This window comes from Mixophyes fleayi, chromosome 11, assembly GCF_038048845.1.
Source record: "Mixophyes fleayi isolate aMixFle1 chromosome 11, aMixFle1.hap1, whole genome shotgun sequence".
In the NCBI taxonomy this organism is placed as follows: Eukaryota; Metazoa; Chordata; class Amphibia; order Anura; family Limnodynastidae; genus Mixophyes; species Mixophyes fleayi.
Genome location: NC_134412.1, coordinates 84,986,959 through 85,000,529, shown reverse-complemented (window position 1 = coordinate 85,000,529; position 13,571 = coordinate 84,986,959). Strand labels below are relative to the sequence as shown.

At 41.4% G+C, this 13,571-nt stretch overlaps 1 protein-coding gene and 1 long non-coding RNA gene across 10 annotated transcripts in view; one reads left to right on the top strand and one right to left on the bottom strand.

The window, feature by feature from the left end:
* The window catches only part of ACOT7 (acyl-CoA thioesterase 7), a 133,256-nt gene extending 127,748 nt beyond the window's left edge, over positions 1-5,508 (top strand). For all 4 annotated transcript variants that reach the window (XM_075190061.1, XM_075190060.1, XM_075190062.1 and 1 more), the window contains one exon: positions 4,766-5,508. In XM_075190061.1, coding sequence (XP_075046162.1) covers positions 4,766-4,870 — 105 coding nt within the window. In that variant the 3' untranslated portion in view covers positions 4,871-5,508. The remainder of the gene's footprint in view (positions 1-4,765) is intronic.
* The window catches only part of LOC142106976 (uncharacterized), a 260,709-nt gene that overhangs the window by 184,427 nt on the left and 62,711 nt on the right, over positions 1-13,571 (bottom strand). The gene's annotated exons all lie outside the window — the stretch shown is intronic.

Genomic DNA, 13,571 nt, shown 5'->3' with positions numbered 1-13,571 from the left:
GGTTTAAATCAGAAAATACAGGAAATAGTACGAGCCAAATATTGCTGACACTGCACAGGGATTTTTGAGTAAGCGGAATGCTGGTAGCAAAGGGATGCAGCTAGAATGGCTGAGTGTAGAGAAATCCGGTGTAGTGATTTCAGCAGCAGTATGTGAAAGTCCCAGAGCACAGGAGAAGCAGGAGAACACAGCCATAAAGAATAGCAGCAAAACAACAATGACCAGCAGAGATAATATAGAGAGGCAGATATAAATAGGGAACCACCAAGTGCAGGAGATAATTGGTGCAACAGGCTTACCCCTAGTAATGAGAAGGAAAGGCTCAATAGCAGCACCTCTGGTATTGCCAAATAATACATTTAATGTAACCAGTCCAAAAGTACTGAAGGCAGGAGCTGACAATACAAAGCAGCATGCAAATGCTGAAAGCTGTAGGCAGATCCTGACATTATAGCTGGATACAAACTTAAAGAGTAACTGTTTTACATAATGCAGCAACAATGCTGCAAAGGAAAGTGACAGACTGATGGTTCCTAGTGAACAGGGGAGGGCGGCGAATGTAAGCGCTCAGACTACTGTCTTTTAAAAGTGAATTGATGCATCGCCTGAAAGTTCAGTTCACATTTACAAAAGTTAGAATCAACTTAAACAGATACTTATTTGTATGCCATAATGCAGCAAAAAATGTAACAACTTGCAAATCGTCTTATAAGACACTTGTAATATATGCCGCAAGCATAAACCGATAGAGCCCCTGTTTCCCATAGACCTCACTGGTAGTCACTTACTCCAGGTCTTGTGTACAATTTTATAGGTTTATATTCAGGACTGCTGCATACAAACAGAATAGTAGATATTAGATGCCTATGCAGAGACAAGGAATATATCAGGTAAACCAACCAGTAATATAAATGGCAAGAATAGTTAGAAACAATCCAGGTATCGGGGCAAACGGCTACAGAATCGCTGGGGGTCACAAACCATGGTCAGGGCAGGCGGCAGACAAAGAGTAGTCAAACAAGTGCAGACTTCACACTGATACAGAGCACAATGCCTAAGTGAACAAATGCTATATGATGGTAATACTAATCACATGAGTAACACTGAAGTCAGATAGATGTCATGACAACCAATATAAACAGCATTGGAACACCTGAGTTCCATTTCATTCTCTCTTCCCAATCCTGAACATTTTCAGGGACACAAAAAATGTTCCCCTACTAACTGTAAATAAATCAAAATAAGCATTGTGTACACATATGGAATGTGTAACTTCTCCTAGATTCTGGTTAATAGAGCATGTTGTTTAATTAGTGGTTTTGTTGGTCTAATTTGCCAGTTCAATTTTGCAATGCCACAAATAACATGATTTCCACACTTGACCTTGTAAATAAGATCCTAGTCACTTTGCTAAGCTGACCGTGCTTACTGACCTTCACATTAAAAGAAAAAACTTGTTACCTTCTAAGTAGTGTGTAGCTGTAGCATCCCTTCCCGTATCTTTAACCATGCTGATCGCTATTCCCCAATGTACTACTCGTCCAACCCCAATGTAATTCCCGCCCTACCCCAATGTCTCACCCACCCTTCCCCAGTTTCCAACCCCAATGTCGTATCCGTCCAACCCCAATGTCATACCTGCCCTACCCTTGTGTTCTATACATCCAACCCCAATGTCCTACCCATCCTACCCCAATGTCGTATCCGTCTAACCCCAAGGTCATACCCACCACACCCCAATGTCAAACCTGCTCTACCCTTTTGTTCAACCCATACAACCCCAATGTCGTATCTGTCCAACCCCAAGGTCATACCCACCATACTCCAATGTCCTACCGCAATGTCAAGCCTGCTCTACCCTTATGTTTAACCCAACCAAACCCCAATGTCCTACCCATCCAACCCCATTGTCATATCCATCCAACCCCAATGTCGTATCTGTCCAACCCTAATGTCCTATCCACCCTATCCCAATGTCGTATCTGTCCAACCCCAATGTCGTATCTGTCCAACCCTAATGTCCTACCCACCCTACCCCAATGTCTTCTCACATTCACTTTAAATAGATATTTCAGACACATAATCCAGAGGATAGTACAGCACCTTTATATTCTGGGACAGGTCCCATCTATGTCTCGCTCATTAAAACACAAATGTTTGTTGTTCCTGAATACAAACTAGGAATGGATAAGAGAGTTCTGATTCCTGTCTAACAATCACCTGCTACCCCATAGGAGGGACGGACAGACCCTAAATAATCCTAAAAAGAGACGAGGAATGACAACGAGTGCAGTGCAGTGCACTGGTTGCCTACAAACACAACAGGAAGACTTTGTGACCAATATTAGATTGTATTTTGTCAGTTCACTTCGGACAAGTAATATCAGAGGTATGAGGCACTCATTGATAATAACAGCCTCCTCTACATGTAGACAACACGTACACAGTCTTCTGTAAGAGGATTAATGTACATGCAGATCACACATACGTGTACTCTATCTTATGTGTCCATTCCAGCTGCAACATTACAATAGTTTGTTATAAATGTGAGCGGCTGTTTTTCTATGCTCCTAGATTTTCCATTGTTTCAAAACCTGAAATCAACGTCACTGTGCCAGGAAATTTGGTCTAATTCATCAGACAGATGTAGCATTTTTGCCTTGAGGTATTAGAGAGAACAGCTTCTCCCAGAGACAGAATACAGATAAACCCTTTGGTTTTAATGGTGTGATTATTACACAACGCTCATACTTGGAATTCCTATCGGTTTCTTTTTTTGCAGTCTGTAACCTTCCACAATTTTCCATATTCTACTTTTGCCCATATTTTAGACATACAAGGCGTTTACCTAGTAAGTTCTATCTGTATATCAGCATTACGCTCTCTTCTTCCTGCCTCACCTTGTGCTCCTTTCAGAAAGTGGTATTATAAATAGAGCAACATATTTTCTAGTCCGCTGACTATATTACTTGTACATTATAGGGAACAATGTATGCTGTATTATATAAGTGGTGTTAAAGGAGGCTTGCTACCTACACAGCGTAGGTACAATCCATTCAATGCAGTTCAAATGTGTCTAGGTGTATGAGGAGATGAAAAGATCTGAGTAGCACTATGCAAAAGTGTAAACGGAAAAAATGAAATCTCGTTTTTGTTCACACAAGAAGAATGCCTTTGCTCCAACAAACTCCTCCCGTCGGCCAATGTAATAGGCCGCCATCTTCCAGTTTTTGTTATGCAAACTTGTGCAATTCTGCACAAATCAAAGTGCACAAGTGCAAATCTAAGTGTGTGGCACCAAAGAGGATTTTATATTGTACTCCTTTTTTTTTTTTTTTGCCTCTTGTAAATTGCCTATATTGATCCTTTCCACCCACTTCCCAAGCTTCCCACTTAATTTACTGTTGCATTTACCCATGCCGAGTTAATTGATCCCTAAAAACACCTTTCATTGAATTCACTTCTGCAGTCAGTGACTTTATTCAGTTCAAGTAACTGCAATATTAAATGAAGTGGGAGAATTTTGTAGAGGGTGAAAGGGATGCTGGAGGGTCTGTCTGCATTTCTCCTTTTTTTTTGTGGACCCGATCTCCCTAGGGAATCCACGCTGCAGGTTTCCCTGCTATAGTACCACCAGCCCAGGCCGGCAAAAAGCCTAGTGCTGGTACTAGTAAATGGTTGGGGGGAACCCATGCTTTTTGTTCCACCAATTTTGCTTTTTTTTTCTACTTTTATTTACATTTTTTTTCTCTTTTTCATGTATTGCGGTTTTAAATATAGTGCTTTATGCTGACATTTTGACTGTCGTCTTTACAATCCTGTAGACAGTTTACATGTCGACATAATGGACATGTAGACATTATGACTGTCGACCTTATGGCTGTCGATATTTTGGTGTAGACATTTTCACTGTTGACAATTTGTTTTTGACTGTTGACCTTTCATACCCAACCCAATAAAATGGACTTGGGGTTTAATTCTGGTTTGCATATTCAAATATGCTGCAGAAGCATCCCGCTTCCGAAGACTTCGCCTGTGCTGCTCCCATTTAAGGAACTCACTACCCTGCCTGACCAGACTCTCTTCCAATCTTCAATGTTTCAAGCGCTCCCTCGAGCCGCACCTGGCGCCGCTCCCTCAAGCCGCACCTGGCGCCGCTCCCTCGAGCCTTACCTGACGCCGCTCCCCCGAGCCGCACCTGATGCTGCTTCCTCTGCAAGTTCTACTAGCTCCGGTTCCATGTCCACTCTGATTCCCACTAGCTCCTATTGTCTCAGCATTGTCCTGTCCCTCTAGACTTTAAACTCCTATGAGCAGGATCCTCTCTACCCTCTATCTCACGTCTGCACCTCCTTTGTCAACCTTGTATGTGTTGACAGCCAATCTCTGGTTATGACAGTTATTATGAAAGACTGCATAGAGAGTGTATCTAACTAGTATTTAAGCTGGACGCAATATCACAGTCAGGCAGTTGGGCCAATATCTGGCTACCAAATCGGAGAAGATACTGACAAATGCCCGATTTCACCTCCCAAGTCTGTGGCCAAATGCAGCGATGATCTTGTCGATCGTGTTGAGCGCCAGGACCGGCAGGTGTGTGGGCACCCGTACAGATAGCGGTTATATTTGCTAAACCTTGGTCTTTTCAGATTTATTCGCATATTTAACTCAAAGAATGTGTTGTGTATTAACACAAGGGACTACTTGTACCACTGTATAACAAGAAAGTCGATATGATGACGATTTGTTTTGTATTTTAATGTAGATTGAGGCTGAAGACGAGAGGAAGCGTTTTGAGGAGGGCAAAGGGCGCTATCTGCAAACCAAAGCCAAGAGACAGATGCACACTCAGTCCCTGACCCAACAATAACCACCTCACTCGCGGATCTGCAGACACCGACCAGGAAAATAAAGCATGGAAAACACTGGCCAAAAACGATCACTAAAAATAGTGTTATGTGATGTAAAATATGATGTTACTTTATGCTCTGCAGTTGTTTGTGCACTGAGATAAGTGGGAATGCACTATATATGTAATGAGAAGTAGTCTAACCTAGAGCGCTCACCGTAGGTAGCAATATCCAGCAGTAAGGGTTATTGTCCGTCCAGCTACAGATGCTACATAGAAACATGGAATACGTTTGCAGAAAATAATCTCCAAGTCCCTATTGTTTGCCCTTTTTGCTGTGTGTTTGTTTTTTGGGTTCCTTCTTTTTTTAAGGGATGGGGTTTGCACAATCTCACTTTGAAAACGGGCTTCTAGCTCAGCAGTTCCCAGCCTTTTCCTAATGATTCCTATCGTAAAGCCGATTGCTTTATCCTCCACAAATTACTAGCCCAGTCTCAGCACCTCATAGCCTTAAATTATTATTCTCCTCTATACGCTGGAGGTAGGCAGTGATAGTCCACCATCCCTATAAGTGCATGAAAAATGCAATATTTCATTTATTTAAGGTATAACTACCCTGATATATTTTATATCCTTCCACCCTAATCAGTTAAAATAAAGTGATTGGTGAAAGTCGACCATCTCCCAAAAGTTTATAGTACAGATGTGGCTTGTGTTCCATGTACTGTAAGAGGGGATTCTGGTATAGATCCCTGAACGATAGAAGTGGACAGGCTTAAACCAAGGGCCAGTTTACGCCTAGTTTGACAAGAGCAGCCTGGCCAATAGGTAGTCATAGATTGTCATCCATCCAGTGAGGGGATCATTGGTGACCCAGCACGGATACCAAACACTTTTAGAGACTGATAAAAGCTCTGAGGTTGTATGTGAAACCATCTGATAGTCATGAGGGCAAAAAGATGTTAAAATACAATAAAAAAAAAAATAGTTCCGGTCCCTACATTTAGCCTGATTTCCACGGACAATGATTTTAAGTCAGGTTGAAAACCCAAACACATTCAAGTGTACTAATTCATCATTAAAATGACCCCTTGTGCCTTATAAACTAGTTGTCGGTCTCCCTGGCTGTGTGTTTATAACAATTACATATGGTGAATTTTTGGCTTCGCTTTACCATAATGAATTCCTACGAGTCTGTTTAATGTATATAAAACAATGATTCCTTTCCTCCAGCGCTGTCAGGAATAACCTACCCTGTGAGTGTCTTGCAGCAGCTACACTGTGTCCCAAATCCTCCTTATTCTTCTCGGGGTGTTAAATTCATATCTTCTGCCGGATTCTTGGGAATAGCACCATTATCTATGCAGTTACCCCAGCCCCTTGTGTAGCTTGTTGATGTGCGACAAGTAATTGTGAGCTACCCTTTAACTACAAGTAGCGGAGGCAGACAGTCTGACTCTGACCTTTAGACTTTTGACTGTTCCCTCAGTACGATTTGTATCATGGCTTAGTGACTTCATAAGTTTTTAAGGAATTGAGTTTGCATTCTCCTATTGATGCACGCCACAAATTATGTAGGGTACATTTTAAAACATATAACCTGTCTCTTCCTTGACCCCCAAGTCAAGTCTTCATTCTCAGTTAGCCTGAATGCTTAGTAATTGTGTCCCATCAGTATAGTATTTGTTGCAGGACATCCTGGTGTTCCAGACAAAACAGTATGACAAGTAAACTATGCATGCAGTGCTGGAAGCTGGCATCAAAACCCTGAATACATACAGCATTAACTGTAGGTAAAAGATCATTGTGTCAGATTGCCATTTCAATATTCAGCAGCTAAATTGGACATTATACATGGACGTTTACTTGAAGTTATGGTTCGGTAGGAGGAAGCCTAGGAATGGGTTCATTCAAGAACCGCCGTCTACCTGACTGTTTTGTGGCCGACCGTCTCAGCTGACTGCTAGCACAGATAGTCTCAAAAACAGAAAGGGCAGGATGGTGCAGATGAATGCACCGTGGAGATGGCTGCCAAGGGAAGACTTAGCCAATTGCAGATCCCCTTTAAAGAGAAATGCATAATAATGAAACTAATATTTGTGACCTGAGGCATAATTAGTAATTACTGAGCCCAAAGCAAAACATTGAAGTCCCCACTCTCCCCTAAATCGCTTCTCAGCCCAGTCACATGACTAAAGTGACACCTGTTCATAGCTGATCCATCCCAAAACAGCACCCAACTGCGAAACAGTCATTTAATTTTACCAATAGCGCAATGTTGCCTAACAACACAGCTTATTTATTCTCCGAAGCCCCTGAACCTATTTATTATCTGAATTAGTCACTGCAGCTATAGTGAGAGACTTGGTGGCATGTATTTTGTCCTGGATCCACTATGGGGAGTCCCACGGCGGTCACATGATCTTCTATGTCTCTAGTAATGCTTTGTAGCCTGTGATAAACTGCACCTATTGGTGATCTACAGTGTTGGCAATAGTAACCCATTCATGCAAATGCATGCCATCAGTGCACTAGGAACCAGTGACATCACAGAGAGACTTGGGCAGCCATTCTGCTTGCTGAACCAGTATTTCTGATAATATAGCCTGTTTATTCATGTGGTACCAGTGATGTCGCAGGTATCTCTTTCCTTCTGTATATCGATGACTGTAATAATAGGTTATTGTAGACAGTGTCTGGCAATGTATACGAAGCATCAATAGACTACGAGGCAGTTGCGTTAAGTATCGTATTGATCACGGAGTTCTGATGCATCCACTCAGACCAGACAAAATCTTCCCAACGCAGACCATATATTTACAAAGGGCATCCACTGGCCAGGATAAGTTTTAAGCCAATGTCCTAATGGTTTCCAGATGTGAGCGTTCTTCTTTTAAAATAAATATATAAAGTAATTGGGCATCATTTAGAGCTGGGCATGTGTCCGATTTAGTAGCGTACATATATGCATTCCTGTACTGTGCATGTGTACCCAAATGTGTCTGTAGCTAGATTTGTGCATATTTTAGACTTGCAGACCCTTGCGTATGGACAGGTATGTGTAAATGGAGTACAGTATGGAAGTGTTGACGTAAGTGTAGCTCGCCAACTAAAGATGCAATATATTTAGACTTGAACGCATGCACAGATAAACTTTTTAGGAGAGGTACTTTTTTTCGGGTACTAGATGCTGGTGTAAAGTTACATGATGTTACATGATGGTGATTGCGTATCATTTAGCCGCTTCTCATTGGCTTGAGTATTGACCTCTCCAACTGATAGTGCTTCATGCAATAGCGTTGCATCTAGATTATATCAAGTCGCAGCTGTCCATTCAAATTACTTGTTTGTCGCCATTTGGAGAGTAAAATAAGTCAAACTCTAAATAATGCCTATCTTCCTACTAATTAACATAAAGTAGTCTTGTAGTCAAGAGATCATTGAAAAGCTATAGTCTTATAACCTATAGAGATCACTACAACATTTAATATTTGTCTCGGGATGCAGTTGGTAAGTGTTCGTATCACTGCCTACCGCTAAGCTGCTGTGTCGTAGTGGCTCTTGCTGAATGTCAATGTATTTGCGATCAGAGGTGAAATTATTTTCATAATGAATGTGTAAAAAAGTCTTGAGACCAAATTATTGCCAACTACAGAATTAGTTTTGTGGTGTTTTTGTTTTAGTAATATAATTTTTTTCCCTCTGGAGTTGTTGAATGTGAAAGATATATATATAACTATTTTGAAAGTCTTCACTGCATATTTATTTCTAATTAAAAAAAAAAAGCAAATATTATTTTTTAAAGACTTATCCTTTGAAAACACACATTAAAGGGACTCTAATCCTGTTTGTTTTTGTTTCCCTTTGTATTGGTCTAATGTCAATTTTAAGAGATGAATGCAAAACAATATTTTTGTAATAAAACTTGAATTAACTTTGTATAATGTTTGCAGAGCGCTCCGTTAAGTACACATGCATAATTTTACTTCTCCTTTCCGGAATCCCTTCATATTTCCTAGAGTCTCCTGTCAATCAACTGAGCTGATAATCCTCTCAAAATACAATAGCTTGTGGTAAGGTCTGATAGCAAGAGGTGTATGTGACGACACCGCGGATGGTGTATGACATCACTGGGCGTGGTCACGTCCCGCAAAATCATAAATATATAACAAAGCATTTGGCAGACACAACTTCCGGTTTCTTTCACATATAGATAATGTCTGTTTTAAGTTGCTCTTATCTGGGTAATGTTATTAAGTATTTGTTCAAGCATCGGGGAACACAAGCTTTATCGAGCGGCACAGAGATTTTACCATTCATTTCAATGGTGCTGCCAGTGTAGGCGCTACATGTAAAAACCCCATTGAAATGAATGGGCCGTTGAAATGGAGAGGAAAGCTCCATTAATGAATAAAAAGTGTCACAAAAAGAAAACAGAGTGGCCCTTTACAACACAAAGACAAATATAAAAAATCTATTTTTGATCCATGACCATCCAATGGGAAATAAAATGCTTGAGCTGTCATAATCCAGTAGGGTTTGTAGGGGGGCTGTCTAGAGAAAACAACGACATGACCGAACACGAACGTTGCCTGCTGCTAAGTGATCAAATCGTGGATTCCCGAACACTCCCCCTTTATCACCAGCCAATTACAAGCTGTTTCCCACCATGGCAACTTGTTTTACGTAGTACTTTTGAATGAGAAAACAATAGTATATTCATGTATGGGGGTATGTTATTGTTTGTCACTGTCAAACAACATTTAGGATAATGTGACAATGGGGGTGCTGATGGTGTTAGCAGTGGGATTGTCTCAATCATGCACAATGAGCTCCCAATAAGTTACTATAGTACCCTAAAAGTTGCTCTACACTACAGGCACACACAGTTGTTGTAAAGCCGCCTTTGTTGCGTTGATTGAGCTGCTTTCCCCAAAATGTTTCATAGTATGACCGTACCTAAGAATAGTGGTCAATATTATCATTACTGGCAGTACTGAACCAGAGACATATCTTAAATGCTGCTTGCATTAATTCTGGACTTTCCTGGATAATCTTGGACACCCTATGCCGTACAGAGGTCCCAGTTATTGCACTAAAACCAGCAGCCAGCCTATTGAAACAGAACCCCAGCTAAATAATTACGTTATATGTCATTATTTTGTCTCTGAAAAGAGCTTAAGAAGACGGACAGTGGGAATGAGCCATGCAATAGTGCTTCTCAAAGCTTAACAGTAAGAGAAGTTCTATACAGAACTAACGTCACATTGTACAATTTCTGCCAGAAATCTGTAGCCGTGGGGCATGGGCGCCAGGTGTGTTTCATTTCACTCAGCTTTCCACATTTCCTAAATCAAAGTGGGTCTGAGAAGCATTATACTTACTGCACTTTACCCAGAAGTAACATAGAGTATTCATTAATATTAAGCCACATTTTTCAGCCGTGGTAATGACGCTAGTAGGGTACCAAGCTTTAGTCTCCTTATGTCAACAATTCCCTGCTGGAGAGGTGGAATGTAGACTAACAATATTAACTTGATACTACCATGAACATTACACTGTCCTTATTGATTTTCTGTGTAGGAATATACTGCCTGCTTTGTGTTAATCTGTAGATAACAGGTAGCGGTTATTTACACAAGTGACAACCTGCACTACTACTTTCGCACTAATGCACGTGTTATTACGGGTATGTGTATATATTTGTGGGCCTAATGGCGGCGTTTCTGGGTGTGCAAACATTTGCACTGTCCAATGGAAGAATTGTGGGCGTTCCTTTCAGAGTATGGATTAAGAGCATGAGTGCACCCACTTGTAAAACAATGAGTTAAAGAGGTGTATATGGAGTAGTTAGGGGGGTTCCCTGCTTCTTCTTTTTTTGCACAAAGCTATGTGACACAAAAAGATTTGATTGGATCATTTTACTGTACTTCTAATGAGTTGGCATTTGCACAGTAACACTGCAGAAAAGCGCAGTTCTATGACCAGTGTAATAAACAGCTTCACAACCCTCAAAAGTGACTTCTAAGAAAGGCAGTCCCAATCGCTCCTTAATGACAATTAATAAAAGCTGTTCATGAGGTCAAACCAAGCAGTGTTTTAGGAGAAAAATTTAAAAGTTTTATCCAATGAAAGGAGAGATTATAACGTGGTCAGAGTTTGGGCGTTCACCCTTCCGTAGTGCACCTCTTCAGATTCGTCTGCACACAGAGGGGCTATTCTAGAGTGCGCTGGTCTCCTGAAGGCGGCCCATCTAGGTACGTCTGTGCAAAACCAAGTTGCTGCACAAGAAATACGCTTCATTGCTGTACAAATTATTATTACATTACTTGTTTGTTTTATTCTAGATACAGTATTCCAAAATATTTCAGGATAACATAAATCAGGATTAACCGAGACACAGTTTAGGAGAAGGAGTGAAAAGTTTAAATGATGGAAGAGGTGGTCTTACAGTATAGGTAGATTGTACTTTGAAACGATGAAAGCACTACGGAATATGTTGGCCCTATATAAATAAATGATGACGATGATGAAGGCACTTCACGCAATAGTGCAGCTAGTAATTAGAACCATCCCATGGGATCTCACTGGCTCGGGAGGAACGATCACATCTAAATTGCTACAATAACCGGATTTCGCTTTGCACATCAACTGATTCCCTGATTTTTATTCTGTGCTCCAATATCTTGTCTAATACCTGAGACCTCATCTGATCCTTAACCTAGTTTTACACATGAATAGACTCCTGTCACTTCTCTACATCTTTCATTTGCTTGCTTTAGCCTTGATAACTATTCATGCTTAGAATAATTTCAGTGATGTACGTCTCTATCACACTGACTGACCGGGCAGCTCGTGTGTTTATCACAGGCAAAGGAAAAACTAGGTAACATGTACGATACTTAGATGCTTTCATTGACATCACGACACCCCTTAGGATTTTAATACAAGTTCTCCTGGCAGGGCCACCTGTAGGTGGGGTCGGGGGACCCGTCATGTTGGGAGACGCTGTGGCTATTACTGCAAATAAATCTGCCACTTTTGAGCGTATCGCATGCAAAATCACTCTGCGCGTGCCCAAAACCAGACCGAAAGCCAGTAAACGCAGCCATATCCGCTCCGTCTTTGAGCCCGAAGGACATTTACTACAAGGCAGGAGGCATTCCCATGCCTCTCTGCTCGCTGCATCATGTGACTGTGGTTGCCATGGCGGTCCGGAATCATAAATCATTAATAGCCTGAAGGGAAAATGGTAAACGCCAACATTCTTATAGCATGCCACAGTGATTTATGTTCAAAAATTATTATTCTGCCTTTTACTTGGACAACCGTTTCTCATATCAGAATCATCTTACAGAGGGTAAAAGAGGTCAGCGGCCTGCCATCTCCCCTTCCAGATCACTTGTGTCTTTAGACAAAAGCAGGGCTTCTATCAATAACACATGAGAATGCAAGAAGCTAAATTATCTCCCATTGAAAACAAGCATTTGCTTTGAAGTTCTCTGCAAGCTGAGTTGCAGGGAAACAAAATCAATTAACACAGCATAATGCTTATATAGAGCTGCCCTCGCAGTTTACCTGCTCCTTACAGTTGCTTTGATGTGGAAGGAATAGTTTCAGCAGCAAGATTAGTGACCTGGAAATTTAGAAAATGTGTGGGATCTGTAGAAAACAGACTAAGGCAAGAAGGAAGGAAGAGAACAAAGGAGTCTGGCTCCGTTCCCCCAGGGATAAAACATATGTCTGTGGCTATACACCTGCCTGATCTGCCATTAATATGAACTGACAATTATGACAACTTGCTTATGATAGATCTTTGTGAGGATGATCCAGAGGACATTTTCTGACACTTCATCCTCATTCAGTATAATGCGATTGAGGTGTCCGATTCTCCTTGGTATAGGTTAGAAATACTGTACATTAATTATGTCTAATGCCCATTGGCTGCATCATATTAAAATAAACTTGGCAACTTTTACCCCTCTCCCCAGCGGGAGATCCTGGGGAGGAGGGGTGCGTGGCACCGCAATATGCGTCAAAATGTTGCGAATAGCGCCATTGAGTCCCCTGTTCCGCTCACTTCATTATGAACTGGGCAGAATGTGGGAGGCTGGGCTGATTCCTGGGAATCCGGAAGAAATAAAAAAGGAGTCTCCCAGACTTTGCGGGAGAGCAGGCAAGTAATTAATATAGTAATGTGGGACGTTCTCAGGGATAAAGTGTTGGGTGGATTGAAGAGCGGTAAACAAAATCCAAATCTAGTCCGTGTTTGTAGCCTGCAGGTGTCACTGCTGCTATTATTGATTACAGACAAATTTCCTCCCACAATCCAAATTGTCTGCTATCAAAATTGACCCTAGTCTATCTCTCTCTGTGTGTATGTGTTAGGGAATTTAGACTGTAAGCTCCAATGGGGCAGGGACTGATGTGAGTGAGTTCTCTGTACAGCGCTGCGGAATTAGTGGCGCTATATAAATAAATGATGATGATGTGATAAATGCAGCTGTCAGTTCACTAGGAACCAGCGACTTTCCTGAAGCAATTCATAACCAATTTAAGAGAGGTAGGAGACAGTGTTGCCCCATTTGGGCCAGAATGTTTGGGGGTTTGTCCCCATTCACCACTGTACTGCATAGCAGTGAACAGGTATTGTTTGAACTTGACCCTGCTGAGCAGTGGGAGGGGTTTAAGGGGCTGGCCAGAGTTTTAGAAACACTAGACA